Source organism: Salvia miltiorrhiza, chromosome 2 (genome assembly GCF_028751815.1).
Source record: "Salvia miltiorrhiza cultivar Shanhuang (shh) chromosome 2, IMPLAD_Smil_shh, whole genome shotgun sequence".
Lineage (NCBI taxonomy): Eukaryota > Viridiplantae > Streptophyta > Magnoliopsida > Lamiales > Lamiaceae > Salvia > Salvia miltiorrhiza.
Window position 1 is genome coordinate 40,171,762 of NC_080388.1, and position 23,587 is coordinate 40,195,348.

Sequence of the window (23,587 nt, forward strand, 5' to 3'; positions counted from 1 at the left end):
GAAGACTTATAACATCTCTGTTTTAACAAACTCGACTGAAGCCTTACGTGCATCAGTTAAGTTCTTGAGACTTAACTGATAACTCATTACTGAAGAGACTTTCAGTATCAGTCATCAACCCTGTTTTGGTCAAAACTCTTTTCAGTAAACAGGTGTCTAAGTTTGTGTGTAAAGTTTCGTTTCGATCTCTATCTTGAGATCTCTCTAATTTCATAAAAATAGCCTATAGGTCTATTCTGTCACAGCCCGCCCTAACTAAGGATAGTTAAGCCGAGTGATCTACGACTAGGGATGGGGTTAAAGAAGAAGGGGAAGAAAAGGGGCGTCATTTATAGCCGTAAAACTTACTCATCTTAATAAAACTCGTCATTTTTATTCATGAATACTCAATTGAAAAATAGTCTATGAAAGACAGCATAAAACTTAATTAATATCATTAACCAAGTTATACATCATATGAAACCATTCTCTTAAGACTCAAAGTATGACATAACATACTATAACATCAACAACATCTTGCAGCGGAAAGTAGCTAGACATATGTATGAAGACATATTCTAGACAGGTTAACTATTTATTAACAACCCTGGAGACTCCGCTCATTGCAGCACCATCATCACATCAGCTCAACCTGCACATTTAGAAAACATATGCAGGGCTGAGTACAAAAGCACTTAGTGGGCACGTATGCCTAGGTATAAAAATACATGCTTCAAAACTGTAAATTGTCATGCCATCATAAACAGTACAGCAAGGGAGTTTTTCGCTAAAAAGGCCCAAGCTTACTAAGTTCATTTGTGATTCTTAAAGTACGTCTGCAGACTAAGTTCTCTTGTAATCTATCATATCTGGAACTGTGTGCCGGAGAGGTGGCCACCTCTCACGGTCACTTGACCGGCCAACCCGCTAGATGACTCACGGTCACTGGTGTACACTAGCCCTGGCAGGATAGCTATCAACTGCTCAGGACCCGAATTCGATTGCATCATTGGCAAAGCCAAAGCAGATAGATATCATACTAAAATTTAAACATTTTATGGCAAGACAACAGTTGTAATATTTTCCAGTTCAAAGATTTGTAACGAAATAACTTGTTCAAAGGTAGCATTAAACTCGTTTGATAGATATATAAAACTGAAATTAACAGTTAAATCATCTCATGCATTCATTCGTATAAGAGGCCTACGACACGCAGGGGATCTCTATATACGTATAGTAAAAGTAATGCCCACCTGATTGCAGTGTTTTGCTACTTAAGACAATGATTCTCTTTCCTTAGCGCGATAGGTTACTCAGACGCTTTTGTTTATTTGAACCTTTGATAACACGAAAACATGTGTTCGAGTGAATAATAGAAAAGATAACAACAAATGCAGTGAATCACTATTCACTCATTTCTCTAACTACCCATATTTCCTTAAACAACTATATCTAACTCATATACAATCGTTCTTCCTTTATCAAAATATTTCATGTACCTTTGAGGATGTAGGAAATTCCATTTTATATTATTCATTTATTTATCTATTATAAATAAAGAATAATTCTATAAACATAAAACGTTTTCCTTTTCCCCATTTAATAATGCCAATCACCAATATATATATATATACATCAATAGCTCATTTATAATCTAAAAGTGATATTTTATCAACAATAAAACTTTAAAATCCTTAATAGGAATTATTTTGAATCATTTCCATCTCAACAAAACTGTATAGATTCAACTTCAACTAATAAACTGCTTTTACTCCGAACTCGTATGGAGTCGAATTTTATATCAATAGAAACCTCTTTGAGTCTAGTTTAATTGAAAAAAAAGTATGTTGAAAAACTCCAAGTAGTTTAAGAGATATAGCGATTTTCCCATCGCCTACCAGATTCGGCAGTTTCTGCCAACTGAAAGTCCAGATTTTTGAAAAAATAGAAAACGTTACCTGAATGAGCTCAAATTTTATATGTAGATAGCTAACACATATATCTTCATACAATAAAAATTTTAGAGCTAAATATCAACATATGGTTACTGAAATAATTACCCTAATCATCTGCCTCACGACAGTTTCAGCAGATACTGGCAGTAGACTTCTCAAATTTTAAAAGGGTAGTAAACGAAGTTCAAATAACATGAAACTTTGAACAAATATTCACCACACTCCCATCTATACCCCAGAAATTTCCCATAATATAATAGAAACGGGAATGCATCGAAATAAGGGCGTCAACTTACCCTTGTCCAAGTGAGCACTAATGGAAGTTGTCCGTCGGGGGTTTTCCGGTCGTCGTTCCGCGATGGTGTTTAGCCGCGAAGGTCTACTACTTAGTTTTCCTCGTGCGAGGTAGATCAGGCTACACAACGGTGGTTTCTCGATCCTTTTTCGTCGTAAGGATAGTGAGAAACGAAGGCCGTAAGTTGGCCGGTGGCTAAGTCGGGAATTCGACGTTGGCCGCCGAAGGATATTGCGGCCTTTGGTCAGGAAAATATAGAGAAGGCTTCGGCATTTCGATTGTTGGGTTTGGTAGCCTGAAGATGGAGGAACGAGTACACGTTCTCGGTTCAGAGCCTAGTGGCCGGTCGGCGAAGAAACAGCCCGGCGAAGGGAGCTCACTTGAGCTCTTGCAAGTAAGAAATTTAAAAAAAATTCTTCTAAACTCTCTCTTGCCTCATACCTCTTGCTGCACTTCTATTTAACAAAGGGAGAAAAAAAATACAGTGTTTACAACACTCACAACACTCAACTCACAACCCGTTATACCCCGAGAAAATTTCTATCTAATTTTCTCACACCAAAAGCTTCTAACTAAGCTTTTGTCTCAAACCCTCAAACTCTCGTATTTGAGATTTTACTTCAACTTACTCTTGCTCTCTCTAACAGAAAGAAGTATTTTCTGCTTTGGTGTGTTTTTAAACTGCTGCGAATCCTAGCAATTTATAGGCAAAACTGGAATAGTGTTACTGTAGCAAAGGTTGAAAAAATCATGTAGCAAAACTGGAATACGTGAAAGTCCAAAGCAGCCAAAATTTTCTGCAAACCACCAACTTTTTTTTGACAAATTGTTAGCACCAACATTTTGACTAACAAGGGAATAGTGTAGGAATTGATGTGTTGGATGAAAAATCGAGACATACGTGTAGTGCCGTGATCTAGTTTCTCCTAGTTCCTGTAATAATTCTCCAATTCTCGTTTAATAAATACTCGTCGTATTTATATAAATTAAATCCTCAATCTTGAGATTTAATACGTGAAAGTCGAAATTAATTCGCGACTTAGTACTAAACATATAAAGCGTGAAATAATAAAATTATTATTAACATAAACTCGAGTTATAATTCTAGCAATTCGATTTAAATAACACGATTTATGAAATCGGTTATAAATCTAAAATTTCTAATACTATTGATTAAATCAATCAACTGGTAATGCAAGGTCTCAAACGTGTAGCTAAACCAATAATTTAATTATTGGTTTGATTCATGATTGAATATTAAATCGCAGCTCTGTATCTCTTATACAGACTTTTGCTGAAATAATATTATCTGAATAAAATAGTCACAATAAATAATTAAAAGAATTTTATAACTAATGCACATGTTTAATCTAATATATATTTAAAAGAGCGGGGCATTACATATTCCCCCCCCCCCCATACACCTATTCGAGACCCTCCGGACCTAACAAACGCAATAAAACTATTCAATATGAAAAAGTCAAACGTATGTACTACAAACTTTTAAATATCTATATGAAATTAAACAAATGGAATTGGATAAAAGATAAACCGAAAAAATACTATGTGGCACATGTCTTTGCAAGAAAAACCATATATATGTAGGGGTGAGCTAAAATAAAAACAGTTCTTAAAATGAAAAATAGCAACCATTTTCAGTCCTTAGATCATCAAGATCTACGGCCGATTCATCACTTTGTTGGATGAATTCATGGTCTTGAGTTCGAATTCCATAAGTAGTGACTCAACCTAAAACACTTCTAGATTGACTTGCAATAGAACAAGGACATCCTAGCATGATAAGTTGACCCAATCATCTCTCAAGGAAGGTTAAGCAGGGCTTCAATCGTGCTACTCACAAAAAGCAGTAAATAACTAAACACTCTAATCGAAAGTTGGGTCGGGCAAACTCTCTATCCTTCTAGACATAAAATAACCAACAAGAAAGCAACATGACTAATGAAAAGACATTATAAAACTCATGCAACCATAAAGGAAAGATAAACAACCAACGATAAGAAGCAACGGAACAAAAAACTAAGGCAATAAAAGACTATTTCCTAGATGGCATAGATCTAACCTAATCGCTGGAAAGAAATCAATGAACGAATTGCAACAATTGTAAACAACCAAAGCATGAACATAAACCACAATTTCAAACCCACAAACTCGACCAACCAAATCACAAATCTTGATCAAAAGTAAAAACTTGTAAATGCAATTAACTAGGCAAATAAATAAAAGAAGGAACAACCAAGAACATCAAGCAATTAAGGCACAAAATAAATCTCAAACATCACTAGCAATTTCATAAATAATCCAATAACAATCCAATTCAGAGAAATATCAAACTAAAGAGTTCTTACAATGATTCAAACGAGAAATCCAACGTTGTAATCCAAAATAAATGTACGCGGTGAACTACGATCCGTGGAATCAACAAGTGTTTCAATGAGTCTAAAGCTCTCAAAAACTAAGGAAAATGAGTGAAAATCGCCCTAGGAGGCTGCTGGAGTCGGAAGTGGTGAAGAAATTCCTAAAAAAGGGTTTTATACTTAAAAACCGTAACTGCCAGAGCCCTACGGCTCTGCCGCCTACCCCATTCGCATCATGAGACAAATTGAATGCAGGCAGGCGGCGTGAGGCGGCGGTGACCGACTCCGAAAGTCTTCAAAATGCCTCATTCACTTCCCGAAATGCACGAGAACCTGATAACCTGCAAGGACAACACAAGTGCACGAAAAACCATCGAGCAAGTGTAAAATGATACTAAAAAGCACATAGCATGCTCGAAAGTGCACCAAAACATCCACAAAATACGCCCAGAAATGAGGTAAACAAGTAGCAAAAAGATTAATTTTCAAAATTCAGAAATTTACACAACGAATTCATACGTATGTTTTTGTTGATTCATATATTTTTTTTAAGAGGTGTTTTTACCGTAGCCCATTCCTGCATGGAACCACCTATATAAATGTGACACATATCATGCACTACATAACACCTGGCCATGCCATCCCAGTCCACAATCTCACTTGCATTACAAAAAGAAAAACACGTTTTATTAATGGTTTGCTGCAAGTTTAATGAGAAAATTAGTTATACGTACTGAGCATCTTAAAATGAGAAAGGGCCTGCTGCAATTAATATAAAATGGAACAGTTGCAACTTTAAAAATAACAATAAATGCGAAAAATGTAAATTTATACAAATTATTGTTATTGAGTATCAACAAATATTCCCTAAAAAAAGTATCAACAAATATAAATAAAAAACAACACTACTCCAAAACACATATATATTGCCTAAAAAAGAAACACACATTCGCGCGCGCGCTCACACACACACACACATATTTATATATATATATATAGGGGAGGGCTAAAATAAAAACACTTCTTAAAATATAAAATATAAACAATTTTCAGCCCTTAGATCATCAAGATCTACGGTTGATTCGTAATCCTTTTGGATGAATTCGTGGTCCTGGGTTCGAATCCCAAAGGTAGCAAAATTTTATTTTTCACAATTCGTAATCATGTTGGATGAATTCGTAACTCTGTTGGATGAAATTCGTACATTAAAAAACGTTTATATTTATATTTTAAGAAGTGTTTTTACTGTAGCCCTCCCCATATATATATATATATATATATATATATATATATATATATATATATATATATAGAGTTGGGCTAAAATAAAAACAGATTTTTTTGTATAAAATAGGAATAGATCCCATCCTTTGATTCTTACAGATCTTGTGGCCAGATTTCATCCTGGATTGCAGAGAAAATATACACGCTGGAAATACAGGAGGATATTCACGTCATTTAACCTTCCACTAACGGTTTCAAGGATTTGATTAGTTATTAGCATATTAATTCCATATCAAAACATATCTTCTTTCCTCATAATCAAGAAACGCAGACTCTCGCGTATTATCTTAAAAACGCAGAGACCCATAGGCTCATAACTTCTGAAAACGCAGAGAACCCTAAATTCCTTTAATCTTGTCGTCGTTTGAAGATCGATATGATTCGTCTGGTATGTCACTCTTACCACTTTGCTGTTGTAGCCATACATGTATATTTTTTTAGTATCCATGATTTTGTCGATTGGGATTTCTTAGATTGCTCCAAAATTCAAAGTGATTGAGGTTTTGTTTAAGTTGTTATTCAACTCGTGTTAATAACTCATGCTCACAATACAAGCCACGTTCCTCATGATTTTATAATTAGTAATACACATGTTTTATGAAATATGTCCCCAGTTCCATACATGAGTTTTATGAATTGTGTTTACATTTAGTATGAATTGTATTGATTTTGTTTATGTCATTCTTCAATTCATGCAAGATGTTGTATTCGTTCATGATATGCGTGCATGAACTAATTTAGAATTCAGTATGAATTGTCAAAATTAGATAATTTATTAAGGAGTGGCTTAAATGATTCATGCATTCATTTGATTAATTCATACTATATTAACATATTAATTCTGAAATTCTACTTCGCTCACTCTTTAAACATTGCCCCCAGGATATACCTATAGTATATCCATGGATTTTAGAATACCTAATATGATTCCCAAAAAATATCGCGTGATTCATACAAAATAAATATGTAATTCATGACAGATTGTGAAACTGGCAATGCATATAAATAACCTATTTTTCTAATTTGCAATCTCTTTCTTTTGCAGAGGATGAAATTCATCACAATATAACTGATCCTTGTCATTCGTGCATTATAACTATCCATCAAGGCAGAACAATCTCAGACCTTCGGGCATTATAACTATCCATCAACCAATAGTTCATCTTCCGTGGTAGATCTTGAATTGGGAGATCAAGTAAATGATCAAATCCTAACTTCGCTACAGCTTGCTGCTGGAGAGCATTCATCTGGTTCATTGCTTTCATCAATACACAAGGAGTGGTCCTTGTGAGCAATGATGGATAGTCCTCTGCTCGTTTCACAACCAGTTGTTTGTAGTTCACCAAATTATTACTTGTCTACAGACTATGAATTCACACTGATTATTTTACAGAATGCATTTCATTAATATATTTCTCTATATATGTTGTATGCACTAAAGATTCCAACAGCATGAATCACAAATCATAACGGTTTGCACCAATTTAATAGAACCATAACAACCAATATTAAATTAGATAGCACAAACTCCACCCGCACATCACTGTCCAAAATAAATTGAACACGTCCACATACTACACATCATGCATCACATACTAGCCAAAACACGTTACATACATTTTTGACTCGAGGCTTCTAGACACATCGGTTGTCAGTTTCATTCGCGACGCACGCACCCAACACCTTATTCAAGCAGTATTTAATACAACCATATCGAAATAGATTACAAACGACCACTACGCAACCTCTTTACCACTGTCTTAGGGTTTTCATAAACCCTGTTTTCTTTGCCATCTTTTCACTCAATTCCTGCAATATTGGTCTTTGGCCCACGCGGAGGTTGCACGTGCTGGTTCCCAGCCTGATCAGCCTGACGATTCACGTGGCAACACAACATATTTTCGTCTGCATCGTCATTGCTCTCTCCAATTATTATACCTTTACCCTTCTTCTGGGCCAGGTACGCTGCGATTCAAATGACACTTCGTAAGGTTGAGTTAAGGTTTCTATATTCAGTAATACATATAGTTTCATATGAACGATACATATGGTTCATGCTTCACAAGTTAAAGTTCATTCAAATATAGGAATATGGGTGACAACAATCCAAATTAATCAATACAAGATTATCATTGATCCAATTATCTAATGTACTGAACCAATGGTAAATGTCCATCAGCACGACAGAACAAAAAATAAATAAAAATGAACATAGATTAGGGTTTGCCAACAAAAGGTATATTCCAGCGGCACGACAAAACTTTAAAAAATGTATAACTGGGGAGACCACATGGGTCATGAATCTATGACCTTAAAAAAATATACACAACATTAGATCCACCAAATCAGACACAAGACCACACAAAATTCAAATATCTGATAACGACAGTTCGAAGAACATTCTCCTTTCGAAATAAACAAAACCAATGAAGACTACTTAAATTTATGATGTTTAAACAAAAAAATCCTGTTTTTCGAAACCTATCACTATTGATTCATATGACTTTTTTTCCAAAACAGTAAACCAACGAAGACCACAAGACCAAATCGCACCAATTCGCCATTTTGTTCAACAAAGACACCAAAACCAAAACAACAAAACAAAATACATAAATGAAATCACAGCATTATCGTCTACATACCTGCTCTATTTGCTTTCGTAATCGCCATTGAAGAACCTTATATCCCTTTTTTTTCACCCACCAAAAGCTTCGTGTGTTTTTCTTATAGTCGTCGGAATCGCCCTCTGACGGCATAAAACCTTAAATTTTTTGGCCTCCCTTTCACCTGAATCTGCCGCCGAGAAGGGATTAAGATGATTTATGAGAAATAAAACCCTACACCTTCTAATTCATACCATAAACAATAATTATTTATTATTTATCCACAAAATATATTAGCAATGACATTATTATTAAAGATTCGTCTAACCTAATCTAAACAATTGAAATTGCAGTCAAATCATACCGTATACGAATTTCCAAATAAATGGGGCACTATTTTCGGAGCTAGTTTGGTGGAGATAATCTGCCGTTTTTTTTTTTACCAAATTACCCATATCCTCAAAATTGTGTATGATTCAGAACATATATTAATTTGAACCGAGCCGTAGGTTGAAATCAAATCTGGACCGCAGGATTAATTAAATCTATGGTTAATATTCATTCCTATTTTAAACACTAAGGGGTGTTTTCACCATAGCCCAACCCTATATATATATATATATATATATATATATATATATATATATATATATTGTTAGGTCCGGAGGGTCTCGAATAGGTGTATGGGGGGGAGGAATACACCTATAGGCTATTTTTACTTAAAAATAGTGGGATCTCAAGATAGAGATCAGAACGAAACTTTACACGCAAACTTAGATGCCTGTTAATAGAAAAGAATTTTGACCAAACAGGGTTGACGACTGATACTGAAATACTCTTCAGTAGTGAGTTATCAGTTAAGTCACTGGAACTTAATTGATGCACGTTAAGGCTTCAGTCGAGTTTGCTAAAACAGAGATGTTACAAGTCTTCCTAACTATCAGAGGATAGATCAGTCAGACTGATAACATACGCAGTGGAAATAACTTTGTTTCGAAATAGCCTTTGTTGAGCACGTTGTTAGTCTTAGGTTTCTCTTTGCATTTAACCAGTATTCAGTTTATCAATTGAAAAAGCACAAGTAAGAATGTAAAACTGAAAGCTGTAAATAACACAGAGATTTTTACGTGGTTCGAAAAACACTTCCTACATCCACGGTCGGTTGATCAGACCAACAACTTTACTCCGCAAGTGCTTTTACTGGTGCACTGTAAACCTATCCGTGTGCTTAGCCGGGTGCACACAACCGAATCAACTGAAGATCCAATCTTCAGTACCAACACTTCACTCGCGTTGGATTTCCCACTCCTAGCACGAACTTGCACTAGGATCTCACAGAGTCAGAGTACCTTCCTGAACTCCTTTTCAACTCAAACACTCGATTCTATCTTTCGAATGGAGGTTTGAAATCTTGCCAACTATACTTCAAAGAACAAGTTCTTTGGAGTTAGTTTTGACCTAGGCTTTGGGTAAACAGAGGTTAGCCTAAGGTCTAAGAGAATGTATGTAATCAGCAGTGACTGATTTTTGGCTTTGGTATTCTCTTCTTCGATTCAAGCTTTGGAGAGATTTAAGTTTTTGGCTGAGAAACAATTTTGGCAGAGTTTCAGCTTAAGTTGTTGAATCGGTGAAGATTGAAGTGATCCTCGAGCGCTATTTATAGGAGAGGTCTTGAATAGATCCGTCGGCGGAGAACATCTTCAAGATTTCTTCCGTTGGAGAGCTTTTCGAATTTGGGCTGAGGCTTCAATCTTCGAGGTTCCTTGTTTGGTGAGAATGACTATGTTGAAGAGCAGGAGATGCGACGTCTCTGATAAAGTAGCCACCAAATAGGAATAACCTCTGCAGAGAAAGGAGGATCCTGAGATCTCTGCATTTAGTGCGGCTGTACTTTTGGAGTACGTGGCTTCCTTTGAACGTTGGAGGTTCAGTCCGATGAAGAATGTTTAACTGATACTTGACTTTAGTATCAGTCCGCTGAATCCACGTGGCACGCATTAAGTAATCAGTTCCAGACTGATTCTTCAACTGATACTTCAGTTGGTAACTTCAGTCTTCAGTTCTTCGTCCTTCAGTCTTCAGTCCTTCGTCCTTTAGTCTTTAGTCTTCAGAACAACAAACTATACTAGGAAAGAACTCTAACACTTAAGTTCGAACAATTATAGTCTATTACAATTAAGGTCTATGGATTTTGGTATCATCAAAACAAGGATTAGGATATTTCAATAAGTTTCCAACATATATATATATATATATATAGGAGGGCTAAAATAAAAACACTTCTTAAAATATAAAATATAAACAATTTTCAGCCCTTAGATCATCAAGATCTACGGTTGATTCGTAACCTTGTTGGATGAATTCGTGGTCCTGGGTTCGAATCCCAAAGGTAGCAAAAATTTATTTTTCACAATTCGTAACCATGTTGGATGAATTCGTAACCATGTTGAATAAAATTCGTACATTAAAAAACGTTTATATTTATATTTTAAGAAGTGTTTTCACTGTAGCCCTCCCCTATATATATATATATATATATATATATATAGAGAGAGAGAGAGAGAAATGTTATGCTACATACCTTATATGAGCACCTTATGTGAGCACCACTCATGTTTAGCTCTCGTTAGCGTTATCCTTTTTGTTTTAGGCATTTATTTTTATTCTAATACTTCATATATTGTTATTGAGATCATTAATTTTATAAATTATATAAAAATCAATGTTCGATTTGTTCATATTCCCTTTAACTTCAAATAATTAATAAAATAATAAATTAGGCTTTGATTTTTATTTAATTTATAAAATTAATGATCTCAATAACAATATATGAAGTATTAGAATAAAAATAAATGCCTAAAACAAAAAAGATAACGCTAACTAGAGCTAAACATGAGTGGTGCTCATATAAGGAGCTCACATAAGGTATGTAGCATATCATTTCTCTCTCTCTCTCTCTCTCTCTCTCTCTCTCTCTCTATATATATATATATATATATATATATATATATATATATATATATATATAGGAAGAGGTTCTAATAAAAACCTCTTTTAAAATGAAAACTAGGAACCACATCTTAGCCTTTAAAATTGAAGATCTAGTGGTTGGAATTAATTTAGAAAAATATGCGCCTAAAATGGTTCCAATAGTTGTAGATAGCCGTTTTTTTAGTTTTTACTTAGTCAAAGGTTATATTTGTCTTTTACTATTTACTTAATTAATCCTAAATGTTTAGTTAGTCTAGTTAGTCGTGTGTTTCATTGTTTTGTTTTTAATCTTTGCTTTTTTTTAATAAAAGAGTCATAATTGAAAAAGATTATTCTTTTTAATGAAAGAGGATTGTTTATTTTTGTTGAAAAAGATGATAATGCACAAATGATATTAAATTGCACATATGATAATGCACATGAATTAATGTATATAGCACATATATATGATGATAATGCACATATTAGATAATAGAATTTGATCATTATTCGTACTAAAATACCTTTTGTAAATTTTTATATTTAAATGGTGTACTGGCTAAAAAAATAATGCACATATTCTACTATTGTATATTCATTGACACAACAAATAAGAAATAAGTATATTTACTGCGCATCTATGCAACAATAATTATAATTCATATGCACACCAACATGTTCTGCTGTGCAACTATAACATTTTATTGTGCACTGAAGAAATATGTATTTTACGCAATTGAAACCAACAATGTATCACATATTAGAAAAAAAAGACGTAAGATCAGATGTCCTTTATAAAATAATGCAAAAATTGATGTAAATGATAACAAAATAGTTTAAGAATAACTCGTCATACGTAATCATATTAGAAAACAAAATTTGTTCACACACAGTGTACTATTCAAACCAAAAGTCATCCAAAATATCTTTTCCATCTTCTCATCTGGTACGGATAAGAAATTTTGATTATATTTAGATGCACCCCTCATTACATCATTCTTGACGTAGTTACTTGTCCATCCTATTATAGTTGAACACTCTTGTACGAAGCCTAATCAAATGCCTTTTTGGATTTTAGCAGATGCTTTCTTCACATGAGGCATATTTAACTGTGCAACAACAAAAACATTATCAACTTTGTATGCTAAAAAAATTAGGGAATCATAACTATGCATTTAAATGTGGAACAATGCAATAAGACATTGAATCTGTACAAATAGTAACCAATAAATCAAATTTGTGCAAGTGTGCATCTATGCAATATTCCAAACTTTGTATCACTTAATATACTAATTTTATTTTTAATTATTAAAGTAAATGGTGTCCGTGCAGCATAAGGATTACTAGTTCCATCAAAACCTTATCCACTTAGAGGTAGAGTTTAAGATCTTTAAAAAGGGCGAAAATTTATATTTTATATAGGAATAAGTTTGGACAGATAAAATTACAATCTTATATATAATATATAATCACAGGACTTTCATCAAACACTTGGCATACGAAACACTTCATATTCCCAACATTTCAATATTTGCGATACAAATTCTCAACATTTTGAGCATGTATGCATCTATGCATCTATGCATATGTGAAGAACCAATGAAAATAACTCATCCAAGTCCTTAACATTTTTACACAATTTAACTATCAATGAAGATCCAAGCTTGTCGTTGGCAATGCTCCCATTATTATCTACTTCGCTCACTCTTTAAACATTGCCCCCAGGATATACCTATAGTATATCCATGGATTTTAGAATACCTAATATGATTCCCAAAAAATATCGCGTGATTCATACAAAATAAATATGTAATTCATGACAGATTGTAGTAAGATGCTAAGTTCAAAGCAGAAAAAAAAGTGAAGTTGGATGAAGATAATACAGGATCCGATCAACACACAAAAGCAGCAAGCAAAATATTCTTCTTCTTCTTGTTGTTCATACGCTGGTCTGTTTTAGGTGTCATACTGCTCTTCAGCATCTTCTTCATAGTCTTCTTCTTCGTCGGCAGTGGCATCCTGATATTGCTGGTACTCTGCCACCAGGTCGTTCATGTTACTCTCCGCTTCAGTGAACTCCATCTCGTCCATGCCTTCGCCAGTGTACCAATGCAAGAAGGCCTTGCGCCTGAACATGGCTGTGAACTGCTCGCTCACCCTGCGGAACATTTCCTGGATTGATGTTGAATTCCCCACAAAAGTGGACGACATCTTCAGTCCTGTGGGTGGAATATCACACACGCTGGACTTGACATTGTTCGGAATCCACTCAACAAAGTATGATGAGTTCTTGTTCTGCACATTAAGCATCTGTTCGTCCACCTCTTTGGTGCTCATTTTACCCCGGAACATGGCAGAGGCTGTCAAGTAGCGCCCATGGCGAGGATCAGCAGCACACATCATATTCTTTGAGTCCCACATTTGTTGCGTCAGCTCAGGGACAGTTAGAGATATATAGTGCTGTGACCCACGGGAGGTGAGTGGAGCAAAGCCCACCATGAAGAAGTGGAGACGTGGAAATGGAATCAAATTCACTGCTAGCTTCCTTAGATCAGAGTTCAGCTGACCGGGGAATCTCAAACAACAGGTTACACCACTCATAGTCGCAGAGATCAAATGGTTCAAATCACCAAAGCTTGGAGTGCTGAGCTTCAATGTCCTGAAACAGATATCATAGAGAGCCTCATTATCAAGGACCATACATTCATCTGCATTCTCCACCAACTGGTGCACTGAGAGAGTAGCATTATACGGTTCAACAACAGTGTCAGAGACCTTCGGTGAAGGGAAAACAGAGAATGTAAGCATCATTCTGTCTGGATATTCCTCTCTGATCTTTGAAATCAAGAGGGTACCCATGCCAGAACCTGTGCCTCCTCCAAGTGAGTGACAAACCTGAAATCCTTGCAAGCAGTCGCAATTCTCGGCTTCCTTCCTGACAACATCGAGGACGGAATCAATGAGCTCGGCGCCCTCAGTGTAATGTCCCTTGGCCCAATTGTTGCCGGCGCCGGACTGACCGAAGACGAAATTGTCGGGGCGGAAGATCTGACCGTAGGGACCGGATCTGATGGAATCCATGGTTCCAGGCTCCAGATCCATGAGGACGGCGCGTGGGACGTACCTCCCGCCTGAAGCCTCATTGAAATAGACATTGATCCGCTCCAGCTGAGTGTCGGATTCGGAGCCGTCGCCCTTGTACCTGCCGGTGGGATCGACGCCGTGCTCATCGCAGATCACCTCCCAGAATTTGGAGCCGATCTGATTTCCGCATTGTCCGCCCTGAATATGCAGGATCTCCCTCATAGTGTGTGTGTGTTTTCCTTATGCGATTGACAATATTAAACATGCGGTGGCTCGTGATTTTTCTACCCATAGCTTTGTTAGAATGGTGCTTTAAGGTGTTAGTGTTTGTTTCGAATAGGTTGGATGCTTTTTGCGACAGGTACGGTTGCTTCGATGGGGTTTCGGTTATTTGCTGGTGTTGGGATGGTTTTGCAGGAGAGTGGGGGAGTTCTGGTGTTTGGGTCGGGGTGTCAGCGGTGTCTTTTTTCAGTGCTCGGGTGAGCTCGACACTGGGAGCCGACTGGTCGGACCTCTTGGATCTCCGTGATCGGCGTGTTTCAACCGTTTCACGTCGAGCTTGCTTGAGGGGCGGCAGTTTTCGTCGTCGATGTGCCACCTCTTGTAGTGTTATCTACTTCTTCCGTTTGCATGGTTTTTCTTGGTTTGCTGATTTTCCTTTTACCTCCGCTAGTTGTGGATGCTGTCGTGCTGTTTCTGGTTTTCAGTTTGGTTCCTTTTTGGTAGGTCGTGTTTTTGCTTCTTTTTTGCTTGTTCTCTTTTGTTGGTTTGCTTTGATGTGTTCGGGAACCGAGCTGCTTAGGGGTGATGGTTCGGCCGGAATCTCTGAAGTTGTCTCACTTCCGTTCCCACACAGCTCCTTTTTAGACGAGTACTCTTTTTCCCTTTTAAGGATTTTCCGAACAGGTTTGCCTTAAAAGGGTTTTAATGAGGCTCGGCCCTTAGTTTGTTGTTTGTGCACTCAAGGGTTCTTGGTTCTTTTTTCTCTTTCTCTTTTTAATAAAATTTAATTAAAAAAAAAAGATTTTCATGAAATTACTTTTAGTTTCATGCTTAAGGGCAAATGAGTAATGTATATTTTGATGATTATGGTAAGTTTATGTAATCCTGTTAATCACGCCCATCATTTCTGTAGTTTGTTGAATCAATGGAGATATTCCCTGGATTACGATTGCATCCGCTATTTGCACCGCCGATTATTGAAATATACAGAAAAATCTTTACGAACCATTCCTCTAAAATACTCAGTTCTAAGCAACAAGTATCAAGTTCAAGAAGGCCTCCGTCTACATCAAAAAATTCCGATGAATTCGTTGTAGGGAGTCTTCGTACAGGTATGAATTTCGGCGAATTCGTTCCGGCGAATTAGGTTAACTTGAACAGGGCTAATTCACGAAATTCATTTCGGCGAATTATGATTGTGTAAATTTTTGTTTTTTTTATGAATTTGTGAACTGGTATGGTAAAAATTGCAGGCGACAAATCTGATTCCTCACCAATTTTGTCCTCAAATTGTAGCTTATTTTGTGAGTTCTCTCATTTTTAATTTCCGAATTGAGTCGTGCAAATACTTGATATTGTTTACCATGGATCAAACACGAACCTTTTCATGTTTGAATTTCCTTGTTCTATATGTATGTATCAAGCTATATTTACTGCTCTTTTTCGTGATAAATAGTCTGATAAGCTTGTACTATTGTTCTGTGTTTCAGCATATAGTTGAACTAAAGTCATAATATATTTTGTCTGAGGCGACGTATTATTCTTTGTTTAAGCAATTGTTGTGGAGTTTATGTTTAAGTGGTTGTGTGTTAGATGTATGAATCTCATTTTTTTAATTTTATTTTGAAATACAGATTGATTGCATATCCCTAGGGCTGGGAATCGGGTCGGGATCGGGTACCCTACCCGAAAAAATCGGGTACCCGACCCCGAAAATGCCAGAAAACCACTACCCGACCCCGACCCCGAAAATTAATCGGGTACCCTAATACCCGAGTCGGGTATTCGGGTACCCGAAATTACCCGGTCAAAATTAAGTTTTTCAGGTCAAATTGTGAAATCGGGTATTTCGGGTATTAGGGTACCCGAATTACCCGATTTTTGCTTAATCGGGTATTCGGGTACCCTAATACCCGAAAATACCCGATTTTATTAAAAAAAAAAAACGAAAATATAACCCCTATTTTCATGCTTTGCCCTATATAATCTTGTACATTTTCAATTCCCTGTTTTAACAAATAATATATAACATCAAATCAAAAATCAACAACCACAAATCTCAACTCTGAAGTCTAAAATTTTAAATGGAACGAACGTCTAGTACCCAAGTCTAATACACAAAGTCAAAGTCTAGTACACAAAGTCACAAACAAATGTCAAAGACAAAGTCTAGTACACAACTAGATCACAAAATGATGTCCATAGCTACGAGCCTACGACTACGATGCACGAGTTCCACTTTGCTCCGTCTGACTATGTGCCGGCCTCGAATCACCATGAGTATAGCTATGGAGCACTGTAAGAATTAAGAAATTGAAATTGAAGTAAAAATAAACCAAACAAAGTAATGTAATAAGTAATAATATGTAGAAGTGGAATAATTAGAATATGTAATTACCCGATTCAAACTCCTGCTGTTGCTTTTCTTCTGAAACGCCTTCTTCATCTTTTTTTATCAAAGTTTGTAGATCTTATCCAATCCTCAGCACAAATCAAGGCCTCAACCATTTCCGGCGCCAAAGAACTTCTATACGGTGAAAGAACACGTCCTCCCATATTAAATGCACACTCTGAAGCAACACTAGATATGGGGACAGCTAAGATATCTCTGGCCATCTCAGCAAGTACAGGATACCGTGGAGTATTGGTTGACCACCACATCAAAATATCAAACTGGTCGACGTCATTCTTACCCATTTTGTGTTGCTTCTCAGTGAGGTAGATGGTGAGCTCGTTACATCTAGGAAAAGTCATGCATTCTTCGCTAAGTAAACACGAGGAAAAAAGCATATTCACGAATCATTAGCCAAGTAACAGTTGTATCTTTTAAATAAGTGAAATAAATGTTGAAATTACAGCTTCTGCATGGTGCAATTGGCGGCTCTATAACAAAGATAAGGGTGAATTAAATGGTTTATTTGAATATCACTATAATACTTCATCAACCCAATAACAGGTTAGTTTGGATATAAAGCAATCATTCAATCAATAAACAAAACAAATCAATTTAACAAAGCAAAGCAAAGCAATCAATAAACAAAAGCAAATCAGTTTAACAAATAAGCAAAGCAATCTGATTCTCTAAACAAAGCAAATGCTGCAAAGTGCAAATCAGTTTAACTAAACAAAACAAAGCACAATACACATTGAGTCATTAAAAAAAAGGAAGAAGAAGAAGAAGGAGTATTGTACCTGGAAGTGGGGATGGTTGGCGGCGCGTCTGGTGGGAGCTCGGAGGCGGAGGCGGCGAGGCTGGGTCGAACAGAGAGAGTTGGGAATCGGGCGGAACAAAGGGAAGGTAGGCGACTGGTGGACTGGGCGAGGGTCGCAACTCGCGAGAGGACTGCGCAGTCTGCGCCGCTGGGTCGTGGCGGGTGGGACGACGGAGGCCGGCGCCGGCGCCGCTGGGTCGACGAGCGAACGGAACAGAGGGAATGAGGGTTGGGCGCGGCGGAACAGAGGGAAGGGAGGGAGAGAGTAGGGTTACCGTTTCAAAAATCAAAATAAAGGATTAAAATTTAATTAAATAATTTAATATATATTTAATTAAAAAACTGGGTAATTCGGGTATACCCGATACCCGATTTTTCCCCACCCTAAATACCCGATCCCGAACCCGGTCCCTAATTTTTTGGGTATAGGGTACCCGATACCCGATTTTTTCGGATCGGGTATTCGGGTACCCTATACCCGAACCCTATCTTCCCACCCCTACATATCCCCACCTGGAATGTCATATGTATCACAGCAGAGAGCATTCAATGGTGCATTCGACCGTGAGCTCCGCTTGTATCAGACCAATTCCCTTGGTTCGATTGATATGGTAAATTATGCATTTTTGAATATGATAGAGTTATTTGGAAACCATCAACCATTTAAACAACGAGCACCAAATCATGTGCGTCGATCTTGGTATATCAAAGAGTGATGATTCATCTTGTGAATATTTAATATTTTCGTTAATTGTCATAGATATAGTCAATCAAATATTTTATTTATGGAAAATTAATATGATGAAGAGTCAATTCCATGAACAATGCATCCACAAAACACAGTGTTTGTATAAAATAATAATGAACATTCTAAATGTTCGTTGTTGTGTTCGTAAAAGAACAAATGAACATAATAGTATTCGTTGATATGTTCGTAAAAAATAAATGAACATACTAATGTTATTCGATATTTTCGTAAAAAAAATAACATACTAATGAACATACTAATGTTCATCGACATTTTCGTATGAAAGCAACTTAGCATCTTGTGAAGTTTTTAATGATGGCAATTTTTATTTTATTAGTTATATGCATAGTGTAAGTTAAATTATTTGGAAATTATAAAACATTAATTTTGCATATAACATTTAATACAACGAACGTCATAAACGAACATTATTTTATTGAAAATAGTACATGAACCTTGTTATTAAATAGTAATATGAAGTGATCATAATCTAAAAATAAATTCAGTGTACATGTCCATATTATGTTCATGAGATTAATATAGGTTCCATATTTATGTTGATCCAAAAAGTAATGAACTTGAAGATCAGTCAATACAAAATTATTGACGTGTTTTTAAAATGATCTTGAGGTCATATTCTGCAATTATTAATTAAATATCCCTATTTCATTAATATTCAACATAGTGCACGAAAATTATGATTAGATTTTTAATTTAATCGAGCTTAACGATTAAAATACATTCTCCTTAAGGAACTACTCCTAGTTACTAAACATTAATTGTTGCAATAATTGTAAATTATACATTTTTTAATATGATAGAGTTATTTGGAGACCATCAAACATTCGAACAACGAGCACCAAATCCTGTGCGTCGATCTTGGTATATCAAAGAGTGATGATTCATCATGTGAATATTTGATATTTTCGTTAATTGTCATAGATATAGTCAATCAAATATTTTATTTATGGAAAATTAATTTGATGAAGAGCCAATCCCGTGAACAATGCATCCACAAAACACAGTGTTCGTATAAAACACAAATGTACATTACAAATGTTCGTGGTTGTGTTCGTAAAAGAAAAAATGAACATAATAATATTCGTTGATATGTTCGAAAAAAATAAATGCACATACTAGTGTTCTTCGATATTTTCGTAAAAAAATAAATAACATACTAATGAACATACTAGTGTTCATCGATGTTTTCGTATGAAAGCAAATTAACATAAATGTTAACATATTATTGTTAGGTCCCGGGGGTCTCGAATAGGTGTATGGGGGGGGAATACACCTATGGGCTATTTTTCTTCTCCTCAAAGTGAGGGATCTCCAGATAGAGATCTAAACGAAACTTTACACGCAAACAGTGACGCATGTTGACTGAAAATAGTTTTGACCAAACATGGTTGACGACTGATACTGAAAGCTCTTCAGTAAGGAGTTATCAGTTAGGTTGCTGAAACTTAACTGATGCACTTATGGGCTTCAGTCGAGTTTGCTAAAACAGAGATGATAACACTCTTCCTGACTATCAAAAGATAGATCAGTCAGACTGATATCATACAGCGGAAATTAAATTTAGTTTCGCAATAGCCTCGTTTGAGCACGTTGTTGGTCTTAGGTTTCTCTTTACAGTTATTCAGTATTCAGTTTATCAATTGAAACAACACAAGTAGGAAAGTAAAACTGAAAGCTGTAAACAACACAGAGACTTTTACGTGGTTCGGAAAAACCCTTTCCTACATCCACGATCGGTTGATCAGACCAACAATCCACTCCGCAAGTGCTTAACAGGTGCACTGCAAACCAAACTGTGTGCTTGCCGGGTGCACACAACCGTACCACTGAAGAAAACCCTTCTTCAGTACCCACACTTCACTCGTGTCGGATTTATCTTGCTTAGCACAACCCGCGCTAAGACTCTCAGAGTCAGAGTACCTTCCTGAACTCCGAATCACTCAAACACTCAAATCTTTCTGTCTGAAAGGAGGTTTGAACGGGTGCCAACTTTACTGCAAAGAACAAGTTCTTTGGAGCATGTTTGACCTTGGCTTCTGGGTAAACAGAGGTTTGCCTAAGGTCTAAGAGAATGTGTGTAATCAGCAGTGACTGATTTTGGCTTTGGAATTCTCTTCTTCGATTCAAGCTTTGGAGAGGTTAAGCTTTAGGCTGAGTAGCGATTTTGGCAGAGCTTCAGCTTATGTCGTTGAATCGGTGAAGATTGAAGTGATCCTCGAGCGCTATTTGTAGGAGAACTCTTGAATAGATCTGTTGGCGTAGAACGTCCTCATGATTTCTTCCGTTGGAGAGCAATTCGAATTTGGGCTGAGGCTTCAATTTTCGAGGTTCCTTGTCTGGTGGAAACGGCTCTCTTGAGGGACAGGAGATGTGACGTCTCTGATAAAGTAGCCACCAAATAGGAATGACCTCTGCAGAGATAAGATCCTGAGATCTCTGCATTTAATGCGGCTGTACTTTTGTGAGTACGTGGCTTCCTTTGAACGTTGGAAGATCAGTCCGAGGAAGAATGTTCAACTGATACTTGACTTTAGTATCAGTCCGCTGAGTCCACGTGGCACGCATTAAGTAATCAGTTCCCAACTGATTCTTCAAATGATACTTCAGTTGGTATCTTCAGTCTTCAGCCTTCAGAACCGCAAGCTAAACTAGAAACGAACTCTAACACTTGAGTTCAAAACAGTTCTAGTCTATTACAATTAAGACCTATGAATTTTGGTATCATCAAAACAAGGATTAGGATATTCCACAAGGTTCCCAACAATTATGAACTGTAATATTTTTACAAGAACATAAATATAAACATAAATTTGGAATATACACTTTTTCGCAAAGAATATTATTTCTACGAACATATACAAATAAGTCAGTCTACACATCCTTATTATGTTCATGAGATTAATATAGGTTCCATATTTATGCTGATCCAAAAATTAATGAACTTGAAGATCGGTCAATACAGAAGTATTGATGTGTTTTTAAAATGATCTTGAGGTCATATTCTGCAAATATTAATTAAATATGGCTATTTCATTTATATTCAACATAGTACACGAACATTATGATTAAATTTTTAATTTAATCGAGCTTAACGATTAAAATACATTCACCTTTAAGGCACTACTCCTAGTTACTAAACATTATTTGTTACAATAACTGTAAATTATGCATTTTTGAATATGATAGAGTTATTTGGAGACCATTAAACATTTAAACAACGAGCATCAAATCATGTGCGTCGATGTTGGTATATCAAAGAGTGATGATTCATCTTGTGAATATTTGATATTTTCGTTAATTGTCATAGATATATCAAATATTTTATTTATGGAAAATTAATTTGATGAAGAGTCAATTCCATGAACAATGCATCCACAAAACACAGTGTTCGTATAAAATAATAATGAACATTCTAAATGTTCGTTGTTGTGTTCGTAAAAGAACAAATGAACATAATAGTATTCGTTGATATTTTCGTAAAAAATAAATGAACATACTAATGTTCTTCGATATTTTCGTAAAAAAAAACATACTAATGAACATACTGGTGTTCATCGACATTTTTGTATGAAATCAACTTAACATAATAATGTTCACATATTATGAAATGTAATATTTTTACAATAACATAAATATGAACATAAAATACTAACATACCCTTTTTCGCAAATAATATTATATATACGAACATATAAATTATCACATCATTTATATAGTATTATTGTTGCATTGCTGAACATTTTGTGTGCTAAAACATATAAGAAAACCATGAAAAAAAAACACGCATTTATAATCATTACTAAACTACCTTTGCTATTGTCCATGATTTATATTAAGTTGAATAAAATGACAGCAAACATCAATATCAGCACAAACTTCAAATGTCTATTTCGGGTCTTCAAAACTTTTATTTTTTCACAGCGAAAACCTTTTATCCCGGACGAAATCTTCGATAATCTTCTTCAATTGCACGTTTTCTTCCTCCAATCCATCACGTTTTCTTCCTCCAATCATCACGTTGATTTATATGTGAATTGCTGAACGAATTGCAGTTCGTAAAAAAAAATTCTAAATGCACATAAGCAATCTGTCTATTAACTGTAATCCTTCGTCAAATTAAAAATGATGAATTGTCGCTCAGCATCATATTAAATACTAACATAATGATACGAAGATATTCTGTCAATTGATGAACGGAGTTAAGTTCGTATAAAATTATAAATGCTCATAATCCATCTGGTTATAGTGGCACATAATTCATCTGGCCATTAAGTTCGTATAAAATTATAAATGCACATTATTATTAAATTGATATTTATTAAAAAGTGAAAAAGAAAAAACATCCCTTGAAAGCACAAAGATGCAGACTAAGGGCACAAAACTCAAAAAGCGAAGGAGAACAACTCAAAAAGGAAACTCAGGATAATTATCCATATCATTCGACCAACGCCTATGGACGACATTATTCATTGCAATCATACTAGGCCTATTGGTGACGTCAACCACAAACTCCCTCGGCTTGTGACCCATTTCTTCCGCATTCCTAAATTATAAATGCACATAAAATAACACATCTTCATGAATAGAGAACGATGAATGTCACTCTGGAATTCTCATACATTTACTAAATATGGATTCAACAACAATTAAAACATATAGATTAATGAATTTTGAACTGTTCGAACAAATAAACAGATAAACAGATAATTTATATGTTCGTATATATATGAAACATATATACCAGTTCGTAAGAATTTGCTGAAATATGAACAATAAAAATCACCTTGATTTTCCATAAAATCTTCTGCAACAAATCAAAACGTTCTTCAATGGTGGACT

At 35.7% G+C, this 23,587-nt stretch overlaps 1 protein-coding gene and 1 long non-coding RNA gene across 2 annotated transcripts; both read right to left on the reverse strand.

Moving 5' to 3' along the window:
• Positions 1–464: 464 nt before the first annotated feature.
• LOC131013423 (uncharacterized) lies at positions 465–3,618 on the reverse strand. Its single transcript, XR_009097672.1, has 3 exons — positions 2,231–3,618; positions 1,233–1,316; positions 465–631 (listed from the first exon to the last, which is right to left on the reverse strand). It is a non-coding gene; the product is annotated as an uncharacterized LOC131013423 (long non-coding RNA).
• A 9,669-nt stretch (positions 3,619–13,287) lies between these two features.
• On the reverse strand, positions 13,288–14,784 carry LOC131013400 (tubulin beta-1 chain). Its single transcript, XM_057941474.1, has one exon. It carries the CDS (start codon positions 14,765–14,767, stop codon positions 13,418–13,420), a length of 1,350 nt encoding a protein of 449 aa, XP_057797457.1. The 5' UTR covers positions 14,768–14,784; the 3' UTR covers positions 13,288–13,417.
• Between the last annotated feature and the right edge of the window lie 8,803 nt (positions 14,785–23,587).

Excerpts from the sequence above, each read along its gene's own strand:
- LOC131013400 (XM_057941474.1), bottom strand. The coding sequence starts at position 14,767 with ATGAGGGAGATCCTGCATATTCAGGGCGGACAATGCGGAAATCAGATC.